Here is a 25,934-nt window from a genome sequence, read left to right as displayed (position 1 = left end):
TTCTAAACTGTTTGGTGAAGCAAATCTGTCTTCACCCTCCTTATTTTGATTTGTAAATTTCCCCGTTTTCTCCCCTCCCTCCCCCCCCCAAAAAAAACCTCCCACCCCCTTCATTCAGTTTCCAGTATTTATAGCAGGGGTAGATGCCTTGGGCCTCCCACCATGGCAGACTGCAAACTATCAGGGTTTAAACCCTGCCCAACTCGGGCCTGACTCATCCCCCTTGTTAAAGGCCACAGTTGGCAATTTTTCTGATTCAGGGCGAATACAAATCGATAATGTTTAAAAAATTAAATTTAATGTTTTTAAATTTTAAATTAAATACAGGTATATTTTTAAAAATAAGCCTGTATAAAATTAAATTTGAAATTGACAACCTGTGTGAAGGTTTAGTAAAATAGATTTACTATAATCTATGAAAATTATTTGAACTGAGAAAAAAATAACTATCAGGATTGTTTGCCAAATATAACCGTTTGGGAGCCACCTTGCCTCATTCCATCAGGCTAGGTCCAGTATCACCTCAGACAAGTGGATATTGGATGTCATCACCTGTAGTTATCCCATTCATTTGTACACCCTCCTGACTACTCACCTCCCTTTCCGATCGCTCTTCAGGGACCCCCTCACAAGCCTTAAAAAAAAAAAAAAAATGCAATACTTTGCAAACTTCTCTACAGCTCCTGTGTAGAGTAATACAGAGGGTTTTATTCCCAGTAATTCCTTATTCCGAAGAGAAGGGGAATCTTTGTCCTATCCTAGACTCAGAAGACTGAACAGATATATGCCTCCTCAGATTCAGGATAACAACACTTGCCTTCATCATTTCATCCATGTCTACCCATACTTAGATGACTGGCTGATCAGAGGCAGATTACTGCAGGAGGCAGCAATGAGCCTTGAATATGCTGTATCCCTGTACATCTGGCTGGGCTGCCTAATAAGCTAGGAAAAAGTCACTTGTGCAAATTGCAGATGATAGTTAACAGGAGCCCGGATCAACTCCAAATCAGAAAAAAAATAATCTGCCCAAGGATAGGTTCCAGTCATTACAAGCACTCAGACTCAAATTCACATCAGAATGAACTACCATCAGTGTCTTATGTCCACTAGGAATTTACTGTGAGATAGCTAATGTACGTTAGTTATGCTATATAATACACACCCTTTTTTTGCAGTAAAGACAAAGCCTATCTTGAACCAATTGCCCATACTATAGTCTCTCACCTACCCATGGGTGGAGATTGTGGGGACATAGAGGGGCACCCCCCCCCATACTAGATACATCTCAGAGCTGATGCGTGGGTGGGGTCAAGGGGATGCTCAGATTTCTCCCTTAGTCCTGCTTCCTCCCCATGGAGGAATGTTGAGGAGGCAGGGCGAGCAGTGACACAAGGCATTCTGTGCCTTCCGGTCACTGTGCCCACGTGGGCTGTATAAGGGGAGGGCAGGGAGCAGCTCCTGTTGACTCACCACACAGCCCATGTGGGGAAACTGACCAGGCACAGAGCACCTGGAGTTGCTGCTCGCCCCCGCACCTCCTCAGCCTAATGGGGGGCACAGAGGAATGTGGAGGGGGTCAGCCAGGCGTCGTTTGGTAGCAGGTCAGTTTCTCCCTCATGGGCTGTGTTGGGAAGGGCAGGAAAGCTGCGACCTAGGAGAGGCAGGCGGCTGAGCTGCTTCCCAAGCGTCTGTGCAGTGTACAGCCCAGGTGGGTGACAGAGTGAATGACTCCTGTGGGAATTGGAATTCTGCGTCTGGCTCAGCTGCAGGGGCATGGTTGGGAGGATGGGACTTCCTCTTCCCCTGGAACAGCTGGGGCCGGGTCAGACCCACCCCCAGGAGCCTCCCTGGTTGCATGAAGCACCGCACCCCTCCCCTGCTTTATGCCCCCATCACTCCTCAGCTGCAGCGGGAAGGTCACTGTATGGGGAGCTTACCCCCCCCCATCCACTCAACACCCTTGCATCCGGGCCCCCACACACACACACCCAGAACTCCCCCCCCCCTTGCACCCAGACCCCCTGCACCCAGACTCCCCTTTTGAGCCCCCTGCACTTGAATCTCTACCCTGCTGAACCTTACCCCCCCCCCCTTGCCCCTCCAAACATAGAAGTCAAACTGCACCTATACACTTACCTCCAATTCATTCTTGGTTTCCGTGCACACACCACTTCCGGACTTCTTGGCCCATGCTCTTTTTCCTGTACAACTTGATATCTTCTCACAGTCTACACTTTCCTCTCCAAAAAATCTGATTTGTTAAGGGAAGAGGCAGAGAAGTGGAAGGATACTTTTGGCTACGAGATGGTATCTTAGCAGTAGCTATGCGGGAACACTCTCTGCTCTGCTGTGACAGTACTGCTTGGCCCAGAAACTTTACCCCAGTGTTGCTGTCATACCATGCCTTCAAACAGGAAATGATGGCAACCCCTTAATATGGAAATTTGATTGTAAAGTGTTGTGGGTTCTAAATTTTTTTTAAAAAAAGGGATGTGGGATGAAGACAGGGATTTACTCCAAGCTTTGATATTTTTAAAAAGTATGGGTAATATACGTGCTTCAGCCACTCTTTAAAATTGCATTGGGCTGAAGAGACGTTTAATAACTTATATACAACTACATATCCACATTATCTGACTGAGTTAATTATAGGTATAAAAATCTTAATATTATTAAACTATTGTCCTTACTCTGTTATGTTCTTACAGGCCTACACCAGCGTGTCTAAGGCTTCACTTAGTCTTGCAGACCACAGAGAACTTGGAAAGATGATGAACACAATTATTTTCCACACAAAAATGGTAGATTCCTTGGTGGAGATGCTGGTGGAAACGTCAGACCTTTCTATATTTTGGTATGTCATTAATTTGACTCTAGAAGCTTTGTCTTTATAACTTTGGTTATGTTAAGCCTCTTACACATACAGTTTTTAAACAGCATATCATCTAGGAAGATCCAGCAGTGGGAGAGCAGATGATAGTTCCTGGTTTTCTGTTTACAGTGACTTTAGCCAGCAGTGATTTTTGTTGTGTTCCTCATTGAAAATCCATATAGCAGACGTATGCTTTGATTCATTAAAGGGCAACAGCAGTCCCGATGGTTATCCATCATTTGCCTAGCTGATATGGAGTTTGCCCTTCAGTTTGCCATTTCTCATACAAAGCTGATAAGCAGGCGATAACTCTGCTTTTTATTTACTTATTAATAGATTTGCAGTACATTTATCGTAAGGATCCTGGCTAATAAATATATTATACTATATAAAATTCATCAATCAGTGTCAACTAAAAAATACCCTCCCCTCCCAAAGTAAGCTGTATTTAACACCACAATACTTTATAGTATTTAAAAACAAAATCCCTTGCTCAGAACAGTAGTATGGAAGTTGGAAAAAGGCTTTTCACCAGCTACAGATTGTAAATTATATTTCACCCTATTTTAATTGAGAAATAGCACTTGCTTCTGGATTATGGGAGCCAAATAGAAGACTAAATTTGTTAGTCCCTAAGGTGCCACAAGTACTCCTTTTCTTTTTGCAAATACAAACTAACACGGCTGCTACTCTGAAATAGAAGACTGTAAACCACTTTCATTTTCAACTTCAGGACTCAGCCAGTTTCAACTTCAGGACTCAGTTTTACCCTCCAGGGAAAAGGGGAGCTAACTGGAGCAAATCTGGGGTGTGGTGTACAAGAGAAGGGGAAAACAAGGCATGTTTTCTCTCTGCTATAAAATCAGTCTGGCGTCAAGTGCCTGGTAAAGGATACATTTTATCAGGAGTCCAAAACTTGGACTTGAACTGGTGCTTCAAACCCTACATGTCATTCAGAAATGCTTTTATTCACAGAGTGTTAATTAGAAATAGCTAAGTTCAGTATTTATTTTTGTATCTCCCATCCCCCCACCACCCCAAAAATCCAAAGTGACTAGAATTAGCACTGAAGTTGAAGCAAAACCTTGGTTCAATAGCAAAAGTTACATTAGAAATGCTTTATAGATTTTAGGGCTGGAAGAAACCATAAGTCATTTTCTAGTCTGACCTGCATGACACAGGCCATAGAACTTCTGTGAATTAATCTCTGTTTCAAGACCAATAGTTGTGCTTGAACTAGAGCACATGTTTGAGAAAATCTACTCCAGATTTTAAAATATCCAGCAATGGAGAATCCAGTACAACCAGTGGTAAGTTGTTCCATTGGTTAACTACTTCACTATTAAAAATGTGTCTTATTTCTAGTTTGAATTTGTCCAGCTTCAACTTTCAGCCATTGGATCTTGTACCTTTGTCTGCTAGATTGAAAAACCCTGTAATCAAATTTCCATTCCCTATTTAAGTGCTTATAGACTTTGATCAAGTCATCCTTTAATATTATCTTTGATAAACTAAATAGAGTGAGCTCCTTGAGAGTATGTCTTCACTGCAAGTGGAGGTGTGATTGTAACATGAGTAGGCATAGTTGTCTTAGCTTAAATCTAGCATCGGTAACAGTCGTAGTGTAGGTGTAGCAGTACAGGTTAGCAACCAGCGTATGTAATCTCAGGCTCCCCAGCAGGCTTGTTCTTGGGAAGCTAGTCCATGCTGCCGTATGTACGCTACTATTGTTGCCCCTTAACTTGCAGTGTAGACAGACCCTGAATGTATCGCTATCAGACATGTTTTTCAATCCTTTAATCATTCTCATGGCTCTTCTCTGAATCCTCTCCAGTTTTTCAACATACTTCTTAAATTGTGGACATTGGAACTGGATTTAATATTGTATTAGAAGTTGCACCAGTGCCAAATACAGAGGTAATATCACCTCTTTTGTCCAACTCAGTATTACCCTGTTTATACATCTGAGGGTCATAGTACACAGTAGTCCTTCAGGCCATAGGATTGCACTGGGAACTCTTGTTCAGCTGATTATCCACCATGATGCCCAAGTCTTTTTCAGAGTCGTTTCCCAAGATAGCGTCCTCCATCCTGTAGATATGGCCTACGTTCTTTCTTCCTAGATACATGACCTTACATTTGGCCATATTAAGGTCATATTGCTTGTTTATCCCCAGCTTACCAAGTGAGCCAGAGCTCTCTGTATCTGTGAAGAATCATCTTCATTTTTTACCAGTCCCCCAGCCTTTGTCATCTGCAAACTTTCAGTTATGATTGCTATCTAGATCAGTGGTCTCCAAACTTTTTGGCTCGCGCACCCTCAGGGTGACCTGCCGCAGGTGCACCGCCAATGGAAGAAGATCGGAAGACCTGCCGCAGGCGTGCCACTGAAGGAAAAAGAACGGAAGACTTACTGCAGGTGGGCCGCTGGAGGGGAACACCAGCCGTGGACGTGCAGAGCTGCTGCCGAAGAAAAAAACGTTGGAGTGCCGTCCAGCAGCGCTACTGCCGTGCACCCCTTGGGATCATCTCACGCACCCCAGTTGGGAGACCACTGATTTAGATCATAGATAAAAATGTTAAATGGCATCAGGCCAAGAACTGATCCCTGGGAACCCCACTTGAAACATTTGCCATTTAAAATTACATTTTGAGACCTATCAGTTAGCCAGGTTTTAATCTATTTAACTTGTCCTGTTGATTTGGTGTCCCTCTGTTGTTGTTCTAAATGTTATATCAAGTCAAATACCTTACAGAAGTCTAAGTAAATTACATCAACCCTATTACGTTTTATCAACCAAATTTGTAATCTCATAAAAAAATCCAGTTTTGACAAGATTTGTTTTCCATAAACCCATGTTGATTGGGGGGCGCGCGCGCGCGCACACGTGTGTGTGTGTGCGCGCACATGTCTAAATAAATTTAATTCTTAATCCAAACCCACATTGGCTGTTCTGTTATTTTGTGTTGTGTTAACACTTCAGTCTAGATAGCATTGGTAACAATAGCAGGATAGGTCCAGTGTCATGTTGGAGCATGGGCTAGCAACCAGAGTAGGTATCCAGAATCTCTTGAGGGCTTGTCTGGTTGCTAGCCTGAGCTGAAGCCCATGCCACCATGTCTACACCGCTGGTATCACCAGGGCTAGCCAGATTTCACCTTTCTCTTGCAGTGTAGACATGACTATGGAATCCTCCCATGTTGATTGCAACACTTTTTAAGTTCTAAAATTGTCATCTATAACTTTAAGGAGCCAGTCATCCTGTTCTCTGTGATTTCGTAGTCTGTAGCAGACACCAACTATTACCCGATCTTGTGCTTTATCTATTAGTGCATTGATCCATAAGTATTCAAGATCTTTTGCTTCTGAGTTGTCAGTGACTCAAACAGGTAATGCCATTTCTGACAATGCTATTCCCCTCCTCTTTTGCCCACTCAGTCCTTCCTAAATAGGTTATAACAATTGATTTTTAACATTTTGTCTTGCAAATCTTTCCGCTAGAGTTCAGTAATGTTAATTAGATTGACTTAATGCTCATAGATGAACAATTTCTCTAGTTTATTACCAAAACTCCTAGCATTAGTGTATAGAAGTTCTTCTTTTCATGTGCCTTGCTTAATTTTGTTCTTGACATCTAGCAATTTTGTGCTAAACTCTCTTTTCACCATTCCCTTTTGTTAGTTTAATGCCTTGAGGACCAAATTAAGTTGATATTATGCACTTCTGAATCACTTTGTTAACAAGGACATTTTATTTGATGGAACATGCCTACATTAATGGAACAATAAAAACTGAAGAATCTCTCTGGTGGAAATAAAATAATTTTTAGTCCGATTCTGGGTGGGGAAAATTATAGCAATTTTGATGGATATCATGTAAGAGGGTACTATGGTTGATCACAAAATCAACATGGCACATTTAATTGGATTAAAAACTGGCTAGCTGATCTCAAAATGTAATTAAAAAAGGGAATCATTGAACAGGGGTATCTCAGGAATCACTTCTTGGCCCCAGCACTATTTAATATTTTTATCTATGACCTGGAAGAAAACATAATCACTACAGATAGTTTTCAGATGACACGTTGGGGAATGGTAAATGAAGAAAAGAGGTCACTGATAGAGTGATCTAGATTGCTTGGTAAACTGGGCATAAGCAAGCAATATGTGTTTCAGTATTGCCAAATATAGGGTTGTACATCTAAGAACAAAAAAAGCTGTTTGGAGCATTAAAAATCACACGGTATTTCATAGCTGAGAAATACAGACTGAATACATAGCTGTAAAGCCTTGCAGTGACATTTCTGGTGTCTAAATGCGTGCGCGCACACTTTCACTCTTACCTGTCAGATGAACTATGTTTTGTTAGAAATCTAACTGTAATCATTAGAGTTAATCTGAGTAAATGAAGACAGCATTACAGCCTCTGGCAATGTTTACAATATTTGTTTGCCGAAAGGTAGCCATCAGATTACATTAATACTAAATTTTAACTTCTGTTTCTAAACAGTTTTTATAGTCGTGCTTTTGAGAAGATGTTTCAGCAGTGTTTGGAGCTGCCCTCTCAGTCGAGGTATTCAATTGCATTCCCGCTGCTTTGCACCCACTTTATGAGCTGCACCCATGAGCTGTGTCCAGAAGAGGTAATTTCAGAATACTTCATGCAGATGTTCTTGTGTGAAATTAATTACCTATACTGCCTTGTTTAAAAAATTTTCAGCTAATTAGCACTTAAAAAGTACACTGTACTGATGCATCACTGAAATGATGCGTCTGTAATACCATTACGTTAGTTTACAGAAATTCAGACTGAGTGGGAATAAAGCAAAATATTGTTGATGTTGATCACATGTTGGTTTATTAATAATTAGCAGTTATGTTAGTCCTTCATTACCACGGTATATAAACATTATTATTACCATTTCAAAGAAAAGGAAACTAAGGTGCAGGGGTTAAATGACTTTCCTTGGGTTACTCAGTGGGTTAATGGTGGAGTGTAGAGTAATACCGAGGTCTCTTCCCTACTAGTCCATTGTCCTATCAGCTTCTGTAAAGTTCTCTTAAATAACTTAAGTTTTGGCAAAATAAAATATTGAAAATTAAGTATTCATCTAAAAATATTTTGGTTTGTGGCAAGGGGAATGAACTGAAGTGAGTAGGTTAATCTGTTTGGTTCCTGCATTGTATATCATTTGTATCTGGTTATGGATGCTAATTGCTGCCATATGTCCATTTAAAATGTAAAGACTGGTCTTATAAATAGTTTGTAAACATTTAAAAACTTGTATCCATATAATGAAAAAGGAAACAAGCAGCTGATATCTCTGTACCTTATGTTATAAATTATAACAATTTATCTGAACAATATTTGTACGGCACTGACAGTGAACTATAGTATTATGCAAGCATTCATTACGCTGTGACCTACCTTTGGATAGAATGATAAAGAAAAGCAAGGATTATTCTCACAGAATTCTTTACATTTTCATGCTATAATGAAATATATCTTTCAATACACTTCGTAAAATTTCATTGACTTTGGAATTACACCAGGGATGAATCTGTCCCTCTTTGTTTGGTGCCAGTAGAAGTATTCCTTAGTACTGCTCAGAACTAATCTGAAAACACTTAAATGAATAAAAGAGATTTATTGAAATATGCATGATTTGGATTTCCCTTATTTAAACATTAAACTCCTTCTCCCACTATATCTATACCACTCTTTCCACTCAGCTTTAAACAGCTGCAAACTTTATTTACATTGGAGAACCACAAAAAAGTTTCCAGGAAAATTTCCATTCAAGACAAAGAAGTGTCTTTCAGAACAATTTATAGCAACAGTTAAGAGATTCAGTTGCTGTCTACTCTATAGTAGTTACTGTAAATTTAACAATAGCCAGAAAATGTCACTACAGCTAACACACAGCTTGAATTTAGTGCATTAATTGTGTAATTTGGTCACAATTACCAATTTGAAAAATTAATCTATATTGTACTGTATAATGAATGGTACTGTAAGTGTTACAAAGTAAACATGACTAGTGAAAGAAGGGTTTTCATTGAGGCATAATACTAGAGCTGTGGTGAGCAAAAACCAAATATGCTAAATCCCAACAAGCTGCGTACAGCAAAGCTGCATGGTGAATCTGTTCGGTGGCTTGAGTGAACTAAGCGTACGCCTACACAGCAAGCAGGATCCCATGGCAGTGAGGCTGAGAGCCTGGGTCTACAGACTTGGAGTTTTGCTGCAGTGCTAAGAATAGTTGTGTAGCTGTTGTGGCTTGGGCTCTGAAGCCTAGGGAGAGGTGTGAATTGGTTCACTAGTTTCAAAGTTGTGAATATTGTAAGTGTCTTTAGATGTGCAGTAAGATTTTGTTTGATCTGTGGTTTAAAATATGTGTTTGGGATGTACAAGCACAGTAGGTCTATCGTTCTGTTTCAAATGTTGAAGCCACTATGCAGTACTTCACTGTACTCCAAACTTGTATGGACTTCAGAAGTTCACTAGGCCTAACAAATGCTGTGGTGGTGGTCGTTCACTCCCTACTTCCCCAACATCCCAACAGGCCCCATGACCTAACGTAACAAGCACAGGTCTGGGAACCCAGAACACCTGAGTTCTACTCGTATCTCTTCTGGCTGGCATTGTTAACTTTTTACAAACATTTAGTTAGGCCTCTGAACACCACTATAAAGTAGATTAATATCATTATCCACATATTACAGATGAGGGAAACGGAGTGACTTTCCCAAGCATACCCAGCTAATCTGTGCCAGAACTATAAGGACTAAGGACTTCTGATGTGCATATCCTTGACTAATCCACTAGACTGCAGTGCTTCTGAGGCTAATCACTTAAAGGTGATCTGCAAAAAGTAATGAGAGAAGGGGGCATATGTGCTGCTTTGATGTATGAAGAAGGGGCAGGAGCGTTTTAATTAAAGTTTACTCTGCACTTAGGGAATTTTGACAAAAAATACCCATTGTAAGTAGTGCGGGTCCACTGGCATTGGCAACGGTGGTAGCCCCTGACTCACTCACTGGCTTTGACAGTTTTCAGCAACTATTGAGGAATGGTGTATGTAACTATGAAGAAATGTCAGTGGCTTACATGTGTTTCTTCTACGTGCCTAAATGTTGACAGTAACTTTAAGCTCTGAACATGTGATATCTCAGATACGTGTTGTATCCATCATTGCCCATGCTGGAATTTCATTTGTTTTTAACAAATATTGGGCATTAGACAGTTTCTTTAAATACATTTTATAATGTTCCCTAGCCATCAGTTGACCTACTTCAGCGGTATCTTATTGCGGGTGTTTGTCTGTAAACATGTGTGACCTAGCCCACTTTAAACTATGGCTATATTTTAAACAAATAGTCACAGAGCATTTTAATTGGGTGTCTTCTCTCCTGGCTTCAATAGCATTGATAATTCAGAGAGAATAATCTGTTTACCAGAGGAAGTATCAGAATAAAGCTTGTCACATTCTGTTTTCTTCCAGTATATTTTGTCAGCTACTCCTGGTTTATTTTTCAGCTCTAGCGACCAGACATGGGTTGTTTCCCACCAGGCAGTGATTATTCTAGTGATTTGCACAGTACTTAAAATGCTTAAAATAAAATAAATAAATAAAATCAAAAACCTCTTTGCTGTTGGGTATGAACAAACGGTAACCAAATGGAAAAGAAGAGTTGACAATTCCAGGAAGTTACTCAGTTTTTTCATGTTTTTCCATGCCCTTTGAAAATGTGTTTTGGGGATTTTTGTTTTTTGACTTGTAATAGCCAACCTTTTGGTTAAGGAGGTGCTAAAATTTTAAATTAGCTGCTTAAAAACACTTTCTTTAACTTTGTGGGGTTTTTTTGTGGTGGACGAGGGAAAGACGATACGGAGAATCTTTCTTTGACCAGTCTCCTTTATTAACCACACTCAAAATAACTGTTCAGTAGTGCAGCCGTATGTAATATACTGGTAGTATGTGTGCGTACATTCATGCGTAGTACGTACCTGGGAGTCACTGCCCTCTAGTGGCTAGCCGGTCGAGGAGAAGATAAGGGTTGTGTTACTATTGCAGCAGCTAGGGAATATCTCCCTTAGCTCAAGTGATGGAAGTTTTATTTTTGGAGCTAAAAGACCAGGAATTTAGTCCTAACTCCTCTATTTGCAGTACATAGATTTGTTGCAATAATAATAGGATTGGCAGAAATTTGGAAAACAATTTTGTTTTTCTGTTTTGTTTTTTTGATAGCGACATCATATTGGAGATCGCAGTCTTTCCTTGTGTAACATGTTCTTGGATGAAATGGCTAAGCAGGCTCGAAATCTTATCACAGATATTTGCACGGAACAGTGTACGCTGAGTGACCAGGTGAGAATTAATTTTTTGTTATAAATAGGTTTTATTCATTGGAGGCAGTTCTGAGAAGCTTGTAGTTCAGTTCCACATACACTGTAAATGTTGGATTTAAAATAAATATTATCCATCATTAATTTTTCAGCTGTGATTATGCGTAGGGGGGAGGGATAGCTCAGTGGTTTGAGCATTGGCCTGCTAAACCCAGGGTTGTGAGTTCAATCCTTGAGGGGGCCATTTAGGGATCTGGGGCAAACATTGGGGATTGGTCCTGCTTCAAGCAGGGGGTTGGACTAGATGACCTCCTGAGGTCCCTTCCAACCCTAACCTTCTATGATTCTCTCTATGATTCTATGATTAAGTATTGAATTAAACCCTACCAAATTCATGGTCCATTTTTGTCAGTTTCGCAGCCGTAGGATTTTAAAAATTGTAAATTTTCATGATTTCAAATAATTATATCTGAAATTTCACAGTGTTGTAACTGTAGGGGTCCTGCCCCAAAAGAGGGGCGGTCGTAGTGGGGTGTTGCCGGGTTACTCGGGCGGGGGGGTGTCACGGTATTGCCACGCTTATTTCTGCACTGCTGGTGGCGGCGGCACTGCATTCAGAGCTGGGTGTCCAGAGAGCAGCAGCTGCTGGCTGGGAGCCTCGCTCTGAAGGCAGCGATACCACCAGCAGCAGCACAGAAGTAAGGGTGGTATTGTTACCCTTGCTTCTGCACCGCTGCTTTCAGAGATGAGCCCTTGACCAGCAGCCGGCACTGTCCAGCTGCCCAGCTCTGAAGGTAGCAATGCAGAAGTAAGGGTGTCATCGCAGGGTATTGACACCCTTACTTCTGCGCTGTTGCTGGCAAGGTGTTGCTTTCAGAGCTGGGCGCCTGGCCAGCAGCCATCGCTATGCCGGCCACCCAGCTCTGAAGGCAGTGCAGAAGTAAGGGTGGCAATACCACAACCCCCTTATAATAACCTTGCGACCCCCTTTTGGGTCTGGACCCCCCGTTTGAGAAATGCTGGTCTCTCCCCAGGAAGTCTTTATAGAATAGGATAAAAGTATGCAAAAGACCAGATTTCACAGTCTGTGACACGTTCTTCACGGCCACGAATTTGGTAGGGCTCTATTTATAAACTGTGATTTATGCAAAAAGAGGACTTATGCTGCCACAATAGGATTGGTGTTGCTTAAAAGGCTGTTGTGTGGTCTTTGTTCATTGTGGTGGAGAGAAAGTGTTAATAGTAAAAGTTGCAGAGAGGCTTTCCAAAGGTGGGGATCAATGGTGGAGGTTTGGGAGGCAATGAGTAATGAGAAGGAAGGGTGTTTTTTTAAAAATCACCATTAAGAACAGGAAATAATGGCATAATTGACCCTAAAACCATGTCACACCTTTATTTCCAAAAACTTGACTGACAACACGTCTCTACATGGATAGCAGTTTAAGTTTTGAGTAATTCACCAGACTTGAGACCAGTATTGCAAATTGTGTATAATACAGACTTAGGGTTGTCAAGATCAGGGACAGGTTTAGGTATGGAAACGTTGTCGGGCTGTTGCTTTGTTGATTGGGGAAGGAAGGTGCTCTAAGATTGGGAGGATCTGAATTTGGTAAGTAATTTTGATGGACTATGTTTAGGAAGTATAGGAAGAGAGAAGAGATTATTTGGTCAAAGATTTGATTAGGAAGAGGTGCCTAATGTGGGAAAGGTAAGGCCAGCGCTTTGGTGAAGAGGGTTTTAGTGGTGATGGGGAAATAAATAACATGAAAACCAAATATCTAATCTTTGGTCAAAAAAACAGACCTGAAAGAAAGGGGAACCAGAGAGGGAGAAACCGGGAGTAGAAAACATGAGAAAAAACAGATTGAAATCTACTAGGAATAAGATTATGCTATGTTGCAGGTTGGTTGCAATCTAAAATTTTCCACAGTCCTGTGCTAAGTGTCTTGAAAATTTACTTACTTTTTTTTAGTGTGTACACTAGCTGCTGTTTATTTAGCATTGGTTAATAGTTCATGATACATCTGAGAAATCTACAGAGCCGATCAAGAAACTTGCGGTTGTGTGCACATCTATATACAAATAAAGCTGGGTGAAATTTTTTTGACTAATAATTTATTCACTGAAGACCGCTTAGGTCAACCCAAAACTATTCATGAATTTGATAGCCAAAACATACTTTTTCTGGGTCTTAAACTCACTCTCCTGAGAGGTGGGAGACCCAACTTCAGAGCCCTTCTCTACATCAGGCAGAAGGGGTGAATTAATGTGGTATCTCCCACACCCTGGTGGGTGCCCTAAGCACTGGGCTGTACATTGCTGTACATTATAAGGGAGGTGGCACCATCATCACCACTTCCTCCTTTGGCAGTTTTGTGAATCTAGCCCAGGTCAAACAAAATATTTTCTTCACCAGAAATGAATTTTTTGTTGACTTTCTGATTCAATTATTTTTTTAATTTTCATTTTGCTTGACCCTTGATTTTTTTAAATTTTTTTCAGAAATGCTAGCGAACCAAAACAAGTTATTTTCCCATCTCTTTATATAAATACACACACATTTTTTTTCATATATATCAAATTACTCTATGGCATTTATCCTCTTCTTATTTCTCTGTGTTTAACCACTCTGAGATCATTTTCATAGCTGTATTCCTAATCAGTTTTTCCTTTTGGGCATATCTTGAAAGTGAATGAGGATGGGGTGGAGAACTTTCCTAAGCTGGAATTGTATACTCAACTAAACAATATGTAAAGTGTGCATTTCTTTGTGATTGAAAACTCCACCTGAACCATAGCTTTATTTTTAATCTAATAGTGTCTAAGATTTTTTTTTTCATCCTCTTTTTTAGCTGCTGCCAAAGCATTGTGCCAAAACAATCAGTCAAGCAGTGAACAAAAAGTCAAAAAAACAGACCGGAAAGAAAGGGGAACCAGAGAGGGAGAAACCGGGAGTAGAAAGCATGAGGAAAAACAGATTGGTGGTGACCAAGTAAGCACGTTCTCATGCCATTACTTTCTCCTCCTGCATTCTCCCCAATCATTTTGTGTAAACATTGATATTTTCTTTGTGTTGATTTACATGGTTAATTTTAGGACTAGTCATTCAATTTTCACTTTTTTGAGTAAATTTACAGCCATGTAAATAAAGGGAAGGGAGTCTGTGTCTGTCTGTCGTCTCGTTTCCCCCCCCCGCCACCCCCCCCCTTGGCTGTGTGGAGAAGGTGGGGCTTACACATCCTTTAATCTACCCCTTCAGCATTCTCTCTCCTGGGCAGCACAATCCCACCTGGTAGTTCTGCCCCACTCAGAATTTTGGCTAGTCTGTGGGGCAGGAGAGCAGTGTCAGTTGCACATTGCCACCAAACTACCATCTGATTTCCTGAAGAGCTAAATAAAGTGAGCTTGAGACACTTACCAAGCGTGTTGGTCTCCTTCCATCCTTTGAACCCCCGACCTGTCAGGTAAACTTCTCTGAATAGCAGCTGCCATGAGGGGTTGAAAACTATTAGAAAAGCAATGAGATAGGAACACAGCAGGAGAGGAGTGCATATGGTAAAGGGGACAAAAATACAGGATGAGGGGAAACGATGGAAAGTAAGTAATAGTGCTTACCATTACAGTTGGAAGTTCTGAGTATGTGTGCGCACTTTGTGAAGGAAAGCTTGCTGCCCCAGTCAACAATGGGGCATCAGATGGGCTGGCATGAGTGGAGGGGTTGAGGGAGAAGGCTTACTTAGAATTTGTCTAATTAGTTAGTTTTAATCTTAAGAATTTTTAATAAGTTTCAGTGGTTACGACATATAGTCTCTTGAAGTGATTGTTGGGTTACAAATCATAAGTTAAGAAACCTCCTAAAGAAATTTTTCATTTTTGTGAACTGTGCAACAATCTTTCTCTTCTGCACAGTATAGAGCAACACACAACCATAGCATCCTGCATTAGCCAGTTTTCTCCCAAAATCTGATTTTAAATTAACTAGGTGTGAAAAGCCTCCTCATATGATTAGTGCACACTGGTAACTTGTTTTTAAAGGGCAGAACTAGTTGATCTTACTTACAGAAAAATTGTCAGCAGCACTCCCCAATAATAATGTATGCTTGTGTTTCTTTGAAATACTTTTGTAATTTCTTATATAATTTGTGTCAATTTTTTTAAGCCTGGACAAACTGCACACTGCACTTTCTGAGCTCTGTTTCTCAATCAATTACGTACCAAACATGGTTGTCTGGGAACATACATTTACCCCAAGGGAGTACTTAACATCTCACCTGGAAATCCGTTTTACCAAGTAAGTGACGGCCAAATTAAATTTTTACTTTTCCAAGGAAAATGAATTATTTTTAATGTTAGAACAAAAAATATTGTATCTGTTTCTCAAGACTACTTTTAACAAAGAACTGCAAAGCTTTAAAATAGCAAATTCTAAGAACCAAGATTCCAAATCAATTGGAATACATATGTAGGCATACAACATTTTTGAAATTTAAATTATATTTAAAACAAAATATTTGAAAATAAATTTCCTACACTGACCTCCCAGATTCTGAGTTCTTAGTTCCATATTCTTCATAGGAGTCCATGACTACAAATCCTAATAGTACAGAGATTCTCTTCACACTGGCACATCCCTGCAGTGCTGAACCTTGTTTCTGGTGTTTGTTTGGAGGGGGGACTTAGAAATATGAACTCAGGACCTGGCAAGGAGCCTAAAAGGAAACTTTCTTACATTTTCTTTTTAAAATAAGTGCTGTGGGCTGGTGTAATGGTTGCTTGATGCACAACTAGGTGGGTTCTTGGCTTGGCTTTTCCCTGTAGTAAGTGGGTGCAGTAAAAGGAAAATTTCAACCTCTTGTGAGAATTTCTCATTGTAAGAGCCACCCCTGTTAATCAGGCTGGCGGTAAGCTTTGGTAGAGATTCTAACTATATTTTCTGTATTTCACATAAGGTTTTAGGGGGTCTCTGTTGATCAGGACATGATTTGAGGACACTTTTGTCTAGAACATTCTCTTGATACACTGGGAAGTGCTGGTGACATAAAGGGTAAAAATTGTTGACTTTTCATGAAGTCCCGGGTTTAAGACCCTAAATCACAGTGCTCTCTGTAATTTTATTTTTTGCCTGTGGGTGGGTAGTAAGTCCACAAAAATGCTGACTGATGGTTTTGAGGGGGTACTCAGGGCAGCCCCAAGCTAGAAATGGGACTGCAGTGTCTTCATTTTTTTCTATTTTTGATGTTAAGTGGTATTTCTTCCAGAGGCCTGCAGTTTCTTTATTCCAAGGGTTGATTTCATATCCTATATAAACATGTTAGTTTTTACTACTTTAAGCTTGTATATTTCTTTTTGTGACTGAACTATTGCTTATATTGCTATGCCAGCTTTATTTTGTAATGTAAAACTTCCTGAAATAAGAAAGATTGCATCAGAGGCAAACTTGTTAAAAATATATAGTAAAACATTTCAACAATAAATGTCACTTACTTCAAAACAAAAAAATTGCTTTTGGTTTTAAATAAACTTCAATTCTGCTAAAATAGTCATTTCATGCCCAGCTCTTCTTGTCCTGCCTTCATTACGTGTATCACTATGAACACAAACTTGAGTGAGTAATTATAATCTTTAAGTCTACAATGACTACCAAAATACTGAATTACTTTTCAAGCTCTCTGACTCTATTTACTATATAAAAGCCTAATCCTTTGAGGTACTGAGCACATTTTATGCCCATTAAAGTCAATGGGAGTGGAGAAGGATCAGGGTCTAAGCAGACAGCTGCCCTCTAGAGGGTTCAGCATGGGACTGTGAATCAGTCTGATATATGGTTCATTATTAGTATTGTTGACTTAATGTGTAAATTTGGGCAAATCAAGTTTTACCGCAGTTTCCCTGTCTGTAAATTGGGGATAATGATTAAGGTTACATTTCTGTCATGGGTATTTTCAGTAAAAATCAGGGTCAGGTTGAAGGCAATAAACAAAAATTCACAAAAGCCCGTGAATTTACAGTCAGCAGTTCTGGTGTGCTGCCTTCCCCCCACCCCCTGGCGGCTGCTCTTCTGGCAGCCCTGGGATGATAGCTGCTGCAGACCTGCCCCAGAAGAAGTCACAGAGGTCCCGGAAAGTCATGGAATCCGAGACAGAATCGTTTTCTTAATAGTGATTACTTGGCTTATGTAAAGCTTTCTGAGATCTACGGACAGAAGGCACTATTTAAGTGTTGTGTGTTTTTTTCAGACAATTTAGTAGGAAATAAAAATCACTTTTATGGCTAAAATCCTATAACCAAGAAATGCTTATGCAGAATCCATTGAGAAGTCCTGAGAACTAAAATAGTGAATGCTAATACAGTTGAAGGGAGCCCAGTAGGCTAACACTTCCTTATGTAGAAGTGGTATCTTTTAATCCATTTTAAAAAATGAATATCAGGAAAAACTTCCTAACAGTGAGCTGTGGTAATAGTTTTCCAAGAGAAGTAGTAGAAGATCCATTAAATGAGACAATTAAAATTAGGTTTGACAGACTAATTATAGATATGTTCTAGTCTTGAAAACAATACTGCACTTTACTAGGACTCCATTTCTAACATAATACATTGTTTTGATTCAGGAAATTAAATTGTCCATTCTTAATATGCTAGGTTGTCTTTGTTTTGCAGTGCATGTAAATTAGATCAGAAGCTGATCTGAGGCCCCAGCATGAGTTAATTCTTTTACTTTGAATTTTATTGTTACTTAAATTTCCTTTTGTGCTTATTTTAATGATAAATTTTATTTTAAACCCTTTAAAAATATATAGAAATGGACATAAACTGTAACAGCACCTTTGTACAAAGAATTTGTCCTAAGTGGTGCTCCTGAGAATGGTTATAGATTAACTGGCTGGTGCTTCCTTTTAAGCCCAAGTATGTGTTTATGTGGTAGATAATTACAGCTAGTTTCTCTCATGCAAATGTATTTTGGGAGCCTTTTAAAGTGTTTTCTTTACCAAATTGCTTGTGGTTTAAATCTTCTAGTTCATGGGTCATTCACTTGATGATAGACCATACTTCCCTGGGTGTCTTCATAGTGTTCACTGAGTGTTTGTGTTAAGAATTCCCATGCAATTGTATCTGAGAACATGTATTACGAGTACAGTATTCCTGCTGATTTCTCTTTTTGAAAAGTGCTGCTATCATGTTTTAGATCTCATTGAGATATTCAGCTAAAAGTTTGAATCCCAATCCTTTATACAGGCAGGAAGAATTAACTATTGCTTAATTTCATTAATGTACAAAGGTAACTCTTTTCTCTTTAAAAGGTCAATTGTTGGAATGACTATGTATAATCAAGCAACACAAGAGATTGCAAAACCTTCAGAGCTGTTAACGAGTGTAAGAGCCTACATGACAGTACTCCAATCAATAGAAAATTATGTGCAGATTGACATAACAAGAGTATTTAACAATGTTCTTCTTCAGCAAACCCAGCATTTGGATAGTCATGGGGAGCCAACTATTACCAGTCTGTACACAAATTGGTAAGAACGTATTAACATCTATTGTGAGCTCTTTGTTTTACATTTAAATACACTTAAAATCTAATTAAACTGAATAGCCTGCATCAGGAAATTGGGATTATGTATAGCATGAACACTTGCAAATTTGCAAGTTTCAAACAAGACAGATTTACTGTTTCTCCCAATAGCTGTTTAAAAGACAGTCTAAAAACTCACTGAAGGTGAAATTCTTCTGGTTGCAGAGGGCAGGACAAGGTCTAGGCACAGTTAAGCCATTGAAATAGGACTTCTGCACAAGGATGAATTTCACCCTTGCAGAACAATGAAACTTTGTAAATATTATGTGTAGCATGGTATCATTCTCATTGAACTAATATTTTTACATGACTTTTTTTTTTTCCGCTAAGGTATTTGGAAACCTTACTAAGGCAAGTCAGCAATGGACATATAGCATATTTCCCAGCAATGAAGGCATTTGTGAACTTGCCCACAGAAAATGAGTTGACGTTTAATGCTGAAGAATACTCCGACATATCAGGTAAACGTTTTATGACATGGTTCTAGATATTGCTTGTGAGGGCTGTTTTTCATGTGCTGGAGACTGACTTTTAGAGAGATTGTGGAATACCAGTGCTGTTTTTAGAGAAATATTCTATTATACAGAAGAATTTTGCCTTTCTCATGTTTTCTCTCCTAGCCACTCAGGGGGAAAAGTACCAAATTTTTTCTTGTTCTTGCTGAAACAATTACTGGCTGTGATTTGACAAACGTGATTTGTTGTAAGTAAATGTAGTAAGTGAACTTACTACCCCAGTGTTGTTATAACTTAAGCTTTACCCTGTATCCAGTTTTGAGATTGCTCTGATAGAATGGTATTGCGACATGCATTATGGTTGTTAAATCACGGCAAAATAAATGTCAGCATAAAGACAATTGTTTTTTCTTCCTTAGAAATGAGGGCCCTCTCAGAACTACTAGGACCGTATGGCATGAAGTTCTTAAGTGAAAGTCTTATGTGGCACATTTCCTCACAGGTTGCTGAACTTAAGGTAATGATATTTTGATTTTTTTTTCCCTATGCACATTTTATTTATAGTGCCCAAGAGCTATGCTTTGCATGTTATTCACTGAGTATTACCATACCACACTAAAACTGAAAACAGATGGGTATTTTTTTCTCATTCGTATCCATCATCTGTGAACACATAGTACACTTGAGCATGTCTCTGTATCATATTCTCTCAGTGGTTGGACTACGTCCAAAACACCACATTTCTAAGAGCCTTTTCCTTTCAATTAACATTATGAATTTGCTACTATATTAGCATATCTTGCTCACTTTGATTGCACTTAATTTCAAGTAGGCTTTATTTTCTGCTTTGCTATTTTTAGGTCTTTAATTTTTTGACAGAATTATCCTTTCCAGTTTGAATGGTTTTCCTTTAAAATAGATGCTGAGTTTTGTTCAAGTCGATGAAATACCTGCTCAAATGCAAGTTGTCCTCAGAGATTTGCATAGTTTGAGTGCTTTGGGACTGCATTATTATGGTGTTTTTCTAACTGAATGTTCTCAAGTACAGCTTGAGAGATTCTATTTTAAAAAAATAAGACCTCTTGTTACCATTTTACTATACAAAGCCAGGGCAGCTTTAGTCAGGATTCATGGGAGTAATTACATCCACAGAAACCCTTGCAGTGGTAGCACCTGTCCCATGGGTCTGGGCCTGGCTCCACGCTCCTGGCATTGTGACCTGGCACACAGGCTGCCAGGCCAAACCTGAACAGCACTGCAACCCTTTGCGCCTTGTTGTTATGCCTAGAGCATGAGCCAGGTACAACCCTTTGGGACAGGAGCCAGTACTGCAGGAGTGAATGCATGGTGGGCTTCGTTCTCCGGCCCTCCCTTCCACAACTAGTGTTAGGATTGCGGTGCCAGGGCAGAGGTGCTGCTGCAGGTGGTCAGTGCTCCCACCCCGCAGCAAGGCAAAGAGGAGAGAGAGGAGTATACCTATTAAAAAGGGAGGGTGCATCTGCTGCTGAGACAAAGGCAATAAATCTAGTGTGGTGCTCTGCAAAAGTTGAATGGAAATTAACACTATAAGTGAGTATTCAAGGCGTTTCCTACATATGCAATCAAAATCACAAAAATTAACACTGATAGTGGAAAGGTACATTTAATACATATTTATACTAACTCTTGTTAGGTGAACATTTAAAAATATCTAATAAGATTATTCTGATATTTTTGCCAGACAGTAGCTGGTTTATGCAAATAGACTGTGGGCTATAAAATCTGTGCTATTCATGTTGTTAAACCCTCTAATATTGTAATGTATGGACTTTAGTAGCAAGTTAGTAACCATATTGAGTCCCACTCAGGTTTTTTTTCCCACTGCAGTTAGTGATGGGTTTGCATTTTTTTGGAACATATTTACCTGATGATGGATGCTGACTTACTGTTTTTAAAAACAAACAGCTTAAACTCTTTCAGAATTTTTGATTTCCCATTACATTTGTCCTTGAAAAAATCCTTTCAGAATACCATAACCCTTTTAAAGTGTGTGCACATCTATATATATTCTCATTCATTCTCTCTTCTCTCTCATATGCATTTTCCTTCATTATTGTGAATTTCAGTGACATTGAATTGCTACGATGTCTGATACCCTTGAAAATATGAAGTTAGGCAGAGATATTGCAAGCTTTTCCATTTCCCTAAACTGTGTGTGTGTGTGTGTGACTGGTTAAACCCCGCTGGGGGTGTCACCTGGAGTGCTGGGATGCCACTGATTCAGACTGTTCTTTGGCATGTGTGGGGGGTACTTCTCTCCTTTTTACGTCTTCATGATGCATGGCTTGGGGAGAAGGATAGGGTATCTCATGCTGGCTCAGGGCATTGGCGCCATTGCTGTTACTAATGGTTAGTGAAGTTGGCAACATATTAGTTCCTATCTGAGGAACTGAAGTGGCTACTGCTTGTTGCCTAGCTGAGTAGCCATTTGAGGCTCCGTTTCAGACTTACCCTTCCCATCCTTGAACTGGTATACTAGATCTCTTATGATGCCTAGAGGTAGGCTGATCGCCAATTATGGGATTTTACCCAGATGGCAGAATTGGAAAAGGATCTGTATGGGTTTTCACCTTCCATCTGGAAGACTTCCAGGGTGGTTTCGGTGTTTACCTTCCCATTGTCGCAACTTTGGCAGTTACAATGCAGTTGGTAGATTATAAGGGGTCCATTTGAGGTCCCTGTAACCCATTGGCTATTTGAACATTGGTCCTGGGCACAGTATTGCATGGTTAAGGAGTATGCCTTAGTGTCTCGCAGCTTGTAGGTTCCCTTCTGTTATTGTTCCTGCCTCCAATATGGAGGAGGGGAGCCCAGAGTCCCTAGGCAGGCCTGAGGGCATAGGGGGCATGGCCTTCACAAACACCTTTAGGTTTGTAGTACCCAGTTGTTGGTGCTAGTTGAAGTCCGCAGTGGAACAACATTGCCAGGTAGTTTGGGATGGGTAACAATTTTGTCAAGTTGCATATAGTAATACTATGGTATTTGTGTCTCATTGTTTCAGTGTTCACATTATTATTTTAGTCTGTTATTGAATTTCCATGCTTCCAATTAATGTTTCACCCTGTTTACTACATCATTTGAAGACTTATAAGGCCTCTTGTAAGATGTTTGGGAAAAGTCACTACTTGAGCCTTACATCTCCCTTCCCCAAATGTGCTTGGATACAACTTGCAGTCTCTTCATGAGCCTGCTTTGGTTGTAGAATCATGGAGTCCATCTTCTCTTTAGAGTACAGATGAAAAGTCAAAAGTTTTTATAGTTCTATGTACTCCTGTTAATGAGGTATCATTTTCCCCCTCATGTTTTAGGCTGTGGCTTACTGCTACTCAGTAGCGGATCTGTATTGGCAGAAGTCTGCGCCAATAGGACACTTGTTTTCCATGTTCACTATTCTGAGACTGCTTATTATCTTCTAATCCAGAGTGTCCCTTCTTCTGTGTTCCTGTTTTCTTCTCCCACTTTCTTTATGTATGTTCCAGCTTTGACCATATTTTCAGGGGCATAAAGCACGAAATGGACTCTTAAAAAGTTAGTGTGGTGTCTAGGGAGAAGTAGGCATAATCTTTCCTCCACTTAGTAGTGTGCAGAGCTACATGGAGGTTGGCCTCTCCGTAAGAAGCTCAATTAACGTGTAAGACAATATTCTGTCTCTAAAGATAAACATCCGAATGGATTATCATTCATTTATTGTAGCTTCCCTTTTTATAAGAATAAAATAACCACTTCTTGCTTGTGGTGGAGGACTTGAGGTAGCATAAGTGTCTTACCAGGTGGTACCAAAAATGCCTTGTTGGATCCAACAGGTTCAGATTTATAGCTATGGTTATGCAGCTTCATAGTCCTTCAGCTCCCTAATAATTTATATATTTGGAGAATAATTATTACACTTACTTGCTACAGAGATCTCTAGCTCATATGTGTTTATTTAAGGATCAAAGAAAAACACTTCCTTTACGTATTGTTTTAGCCAAAATGTGTTTGACATGCAGAAGAATTCTGGCTTTCTTTTAAAGTTGACTTACGGCTTGAGACTAAATTGCATGGATTTAAATAAACAACTTCATATTCCTTTTTCTTTAATACTCTGTTTTGTGATCGGAGTCAAAGAAAATAATCTTAGGAAAGCTGCACTGTTACTTAACGTTTGAATAATTTATGAGGACCAGATTATTTTAAAAAAATAAACTCTCTTGTTTTATACTAAAACGTGAAGCAGTCAAAATTTGTGAGAAACATTTCTTTCCAGTTAAGGAGGCTTCCTAAATTGACTGCAATCCAACTGTCACCAAAGCATACATCTCGTGAAAAGAGCAAGGGAGTGGGCGGCTCTAAGAAAAAAGCTATTGAGATGTGAATAATTAGAATATTATTGACGTTAAATATAATTAGTAGCGTGCGTCTTTATACAAGGTTTATTTTGTGAAGTTTTACTCTAAGATCATTAAACTCATGTTGTGAAAGTGCACATTCTTCTGAAATATTCCTATCAGCAGTTTTTCTTCCTCTCTTGGTCATTCTGAGCTCTCTTTGGTGTACAATCAGGTTTTACCAGAATAACCCTGTAGTTCCTTCAGAAGAAAGATAGTGGGAACATCTGGATTTCATGAGCTTGATTTCCTGCTTGCCAGATTGAAATGTCCTAAAGCATGCACCTATCTTTTTAACGAACGGCTGACCTGAGGTCTTGCTTCTCTTTAGAAACTTGTGGTGGAGAATGTTGAAGTGCTAACACAAATGAGGACCAGCTTTGACAAACCAGACCAGATGGCAGCACTCTTTAAAAGATTATCATGTGGGTAACTAGCAATATTCTTTTCCTTTTTCTTTTTGTCCCTGCACTTGTCTGCATAAATAAAACAACATTGTGAAAAATATCCTCTCTGATTTTAATGTACATGAACGTTAAAATGTACATTTCATTCACTAGAGTTTCCTCATAATGTATGTGAACTGATTAAATTTTAAAAATTATCCGGCTTGTTCATGTGTAAACAAAATGAGATTTCAGTGTAAATTAGTGCATAAACACTTGGATATGACAATGAAAAGCTGGGGTGTCGGGGGGTGCAAAAATATGATTTCTTTCTGTCAAGGATGGGGACCTGTCATGCATTGGGATGAAACAGATCTTGTCATCAAACTGTCACATCTAATAGCCATAAATATAATTCTTCAGAGTACAGGCATGTAGAAGTACATGCATACAGAGTAGAACTTGAAAAGAGTTTTGTGGATGCACCTGTTTCAAATAGGATTCCATCATGGTATATTGCTGCATCCTTAAGAACATAAGAATGGCCATACTGGGTCAGACCAAAGGTCCATCCAGCCCAGCATCCTGTCTACCGACAGTGGCCAATGCCCGGTGCCCCAGAGGGAGTGAACCTAACAGGTAATGATCAAGTGATCTCTCTCCTGCCACCCATCTCCACCCTTTAACAAACAGAGGCTAGGGACAACTTTCCTTACCCATCCTGGCTAATAGCCATTAATGGACTTAACCTCCAGGAATTTATCCAGTGCTCTTTTAAATCCTGTTATAGTCCTAGCCTTCACAATCTCCTCGGGCAAGGAGTTCCACAGGTTGACTGTGCTCTGAGTGAAGAAGAACTTCCTTTTTTTTTGTTTTAAACCTGCTACCCATTAATTTCATTTGGTGGCCCCTAGTTCTTATATTATGGGAACAAGTAAATAACTTTTCCTTATTCACTTTCTCCACACCACTCCTTTAGAAAAACAGGGGTGTTTAAAAGTGAGTATTAAACTAAGGCATTTTAAACTATGCAGAGAAGAGTGTTTACATCCAGACATTGACATCTGTGTGTAAACAAGCTCATTCTTTTGAAGTAGTCAATAGGAGTTTATACATTTATTGCCAGATACAAATATCAGCTACATACGAAAAACAATTGTAAGGTATATTTTAGTTCTTGTGATTTATGCCTTTGTTAGAATGTCACCTACTTTCCAGTTTTCTATATTTTCCTACTGATATTAATGTGGGGTAAAATGTTTGAAAAGGCTTGTTTTGTAAATCTTGGGATATATTCTAGTTCCGGGGTTCTTAAATATTCTTTGCTGGGCCTCCCTTTGAAAATATTTCAGAATGTGATGATCCCCTTTCCTTTTTGGTACTGGACATAGCTCTCACGGCATCAGTGCGGATCCCTACAGAGCTAAGCAACTATACCATGCCACCCTTACTTCTGTGCTGCTGCTGGTGGTAGCTCTGCCTTCAGAGCTAGGTACCCAGCCAGCAGCCTCAACTCTCCAGCCACCCAGCTCTGAAGGCAGTGCTGAAGTCAGGGTCACGTGGTAGGGTATTGCCCCCCTTACTTTTGCGCAGCCTTCAGAGCTGAGTGCCCGGCCAACAGCCACCGCTCTCCAGCTGCCCAGCTCTGAAAGCAAGGAAAAAGGTGATCTCACAATCCCCTTCCAATAGCCTTGTGACCTCCATTTTGGGTTAGAACTCAAAGTTTGGGAAATGCTGTTCTGGTTCACTATTTTTCTTCTAATTCAGCTGTTGACAGTGTTCTGAAGAGGATGACCATTATTGGCGTAATCTTGTCTTTTCGGTCATTGGCACAGGAAGCACTTAGAGATGTAAGAAATAACTAAATTTATTCTGCATGATGTTAAGAT

At 39.7% G+C, this 25,934-nt stretch overlaps 1 protein-coding gene across 4 annotated transcripts in view; it reads left to right on the top strand.

Moving 5' to 3' along the window:
• The window catches only part of NCKAP1 (NCK associated protein 1), a 112,761-nt gene that overhangs the window by 66,990 nt on the left and 19,837 nt on the right, over window positions 1-25,934 (top strand). For all 4 annotated transcript variants that reach the window (XM_074967730.1, XM_074967729.1, XM_074967728.1 and 1 more), the window contains 10 exons: window positions 2,712-2,857; window positions 7,386-7,518; window positions 11,128-11,247; window positions 14,078-14,217; window positions 15,385-15,516; window positions 18,524-18,742; window positions 19,129-19,259; window positions 19,673-19,770; window positions 23,991-24,084; window positions 25,813-25,895. In XM_074967730.1, the coding sequence (XP_074823831.1) occupies window positions 2,712-2,857; window positions 7,386-7,518; window positions 11,128-11,247; window positions 14,078-14,217; window positions 15,385-15,516; window positions 18,524-18,742; window positions 19,129-19,259; window positions 19,673-19,770; window positions 23,991-24,084; window positions 25,813-25,895 (1,296 nt within the window). The remainder of the gene's footprint in view (window positions 1-2,711; window positions 2,858-7,385; window positions 7,519-11,127; window positions 11,248-14,077; window positions 14,218-15,384; window positions 15,517-18,523; window positions 18,743-19,128; window positions 19,260-19,672; window positions 19,771-23,990; window positions 24,085-25,812; window positions 25,896-25,934) is intronic.

This window comes from Natator depressus, chromosome 11, assembly GCF_965152275.1.
Source record: "Natator depressus isolate rNatDep1 chromosome 11, rNatDep2.hap1, whole genome shotgun sequence".
Lineage (NCBI taxonomy): Eukaryota > Metazoa > Chordata > Testudines > Cheloniidae > Natator > Natator depressus.
This window is presented reverse-complemented; position numbering and strand designations above follow the sequence as displayed.